The sequence below is a fragment of the Merops nubicus genome, unplaced genomic scaffold, assembly GCF_000691845.1.
Source record: "Merops nubicus isolate BGI_N331 unplaced genomic scaffold, ASM69184v1 scaffold46650, whole genome shotgun sequence".
Taxonomy (NCBI): domain Eukaryota; kingdom Metazoa; phylum Chordata; class Aves; order Coraciiformes; family Meropidae; genus Merops; species Merops nubicus.
In genome coordinates this window covers 363-1622 of record NW_008585794.1, presented here as the reverse complement: position 1 = coordinate 1622, position 1260 = coordinate 363, and the positions used below count along the sequence as shown (strand labels likewise).

Sequence of the window (1260 nt, the reverse complement as noted above, 5' to 3'; positions counted from 1 at the left end):
TTTGGGGTGGGTCTGTGGGGGGGGGTTGAGCCCTCCCAGCCCCAGCTCTTTCCCACCACATCCCTCTCCCCAGGCCCCAGGGGGAGGCTGAGGACCCTCTCCCCAACAGCAGAGCCCAGCCTGGAGCCCCTTCTCTCCAGGAGGACCTCACCAACTTCCAGGTGTTGACCTGGATCCTACCTGTGCTGCTGACCTTCATCCCTTACTGGCTGGTCTACCTCCACGTGAGGCGCAGGGGGGGGGGGTGGTGGGGGTGGTGGGGGGTCCCTCTGGGAGCTGGTGGTCCAGGAAGCCACCATCCTGCTGCCTTTCAGATGCAGTCAATGTATTACCTGCAAGGTCTGCAGCTCTCCATCCCCAGCACCTTCCAGCACGGCCAGGACCACACCAGCACCCTCCAGGGCTACATGGTGAGGGGTGGGGCCAGCAGCTCCATGGACCCCATGAGTTGGTGGTGTCCCATGAGGTTGTAGAATCATTTAGGTTGGAAAATACCTTTCACCTCCTCGAGCCCAACCCGCCCCCCATCCCTGCCAGGTCCCCACTGCCCCGTGTCCCTCACCCCACATCTCCACGGCTTGGAAACCCCTCCAGGGGTGGGGACTCCACCACTGCCCTGGGCAGCCTGGCACAGCCCTGGGCAACCCTCCAGGGCAAGAAATTGTTCCTTGTGTTCAACCTCAACCTCCCCTGGGGTGACTTGAGGCCCTTTTCCCCCCCTCCAGGCTCCTGTCAGGAGCTGTGCAGAGCCAGAAGGTCTCCCCTGAGCCTCCTTTGCTCCAGGCTCAGCACCCCCAGCTCCCTCAGCTGCTCCTCCCCACACTTGGGCTCTAGACCCTTCCCCAGCAGCTCCGTTGCCCTTCTCTGCCCACGCTCCAAACACACTGCGCTCCCCACCGCTGGCAACATCTGGGGCTCGGCCTGCCTCTGTCCCACAGTTCCCAGGTGCTTGGCTACCTCTGGCCAACACGGCGCTCTTGCTGGCCCTGGTGCCCTTGAAGGACCTCATCCTCGACCCCTTCCTAGCCAGGCACAAGCTGCTGCCCTCCCCCCTCAAGCAGATGACCTTGGGCATGTTCTTCAGCCTCACCTCCCTCCTCACAGCAGGTAGGACCCAGCCCGGGGCGGGATGGCCCCACGGGCAGATGTTTGGTGGGTTCTCAGCCCCCCGTCCCCCACCCCACAGGCCTCCTGGAGGGGCAGAGGCTGCACCACATGGGTCAGGACCCCACCGTGCCACCAGGCCTCAGCGAGAGCCAC

The 1260-nt window shown here is 64.4% G+C and overlaps 1 protein-coding gene across 1 annotated transcript in view; it reads left to right on the top strand.

Annotated features, from left to right (window-relative positions):
• LOC103780589 (solute carrier family 15 member 3-like) overlaps positions 1–1260 on the top strand; it is a gene marked incomplete at both ends in the record, with an annotated part of 1898 nt that overhangs the window by 284 nt on the left and 354 nt on the right. Inside the window, 4 exons of the mRNA XM_008948281.1 lie at positions 81–224; positions 315–410; positions 939–1107; positions 1187–1219. Of these exons, the coding sequence (XP_008946529.1) occupies positions 81–224; positions 315–410; positions 939–1107; positions 1187–1219 (442 nt within the window). The remainder of the gene's footprint in view (positions 1–80; positions 225–314; positions 411–938; positions 1108–1186; positions 1220–1260) is intronic.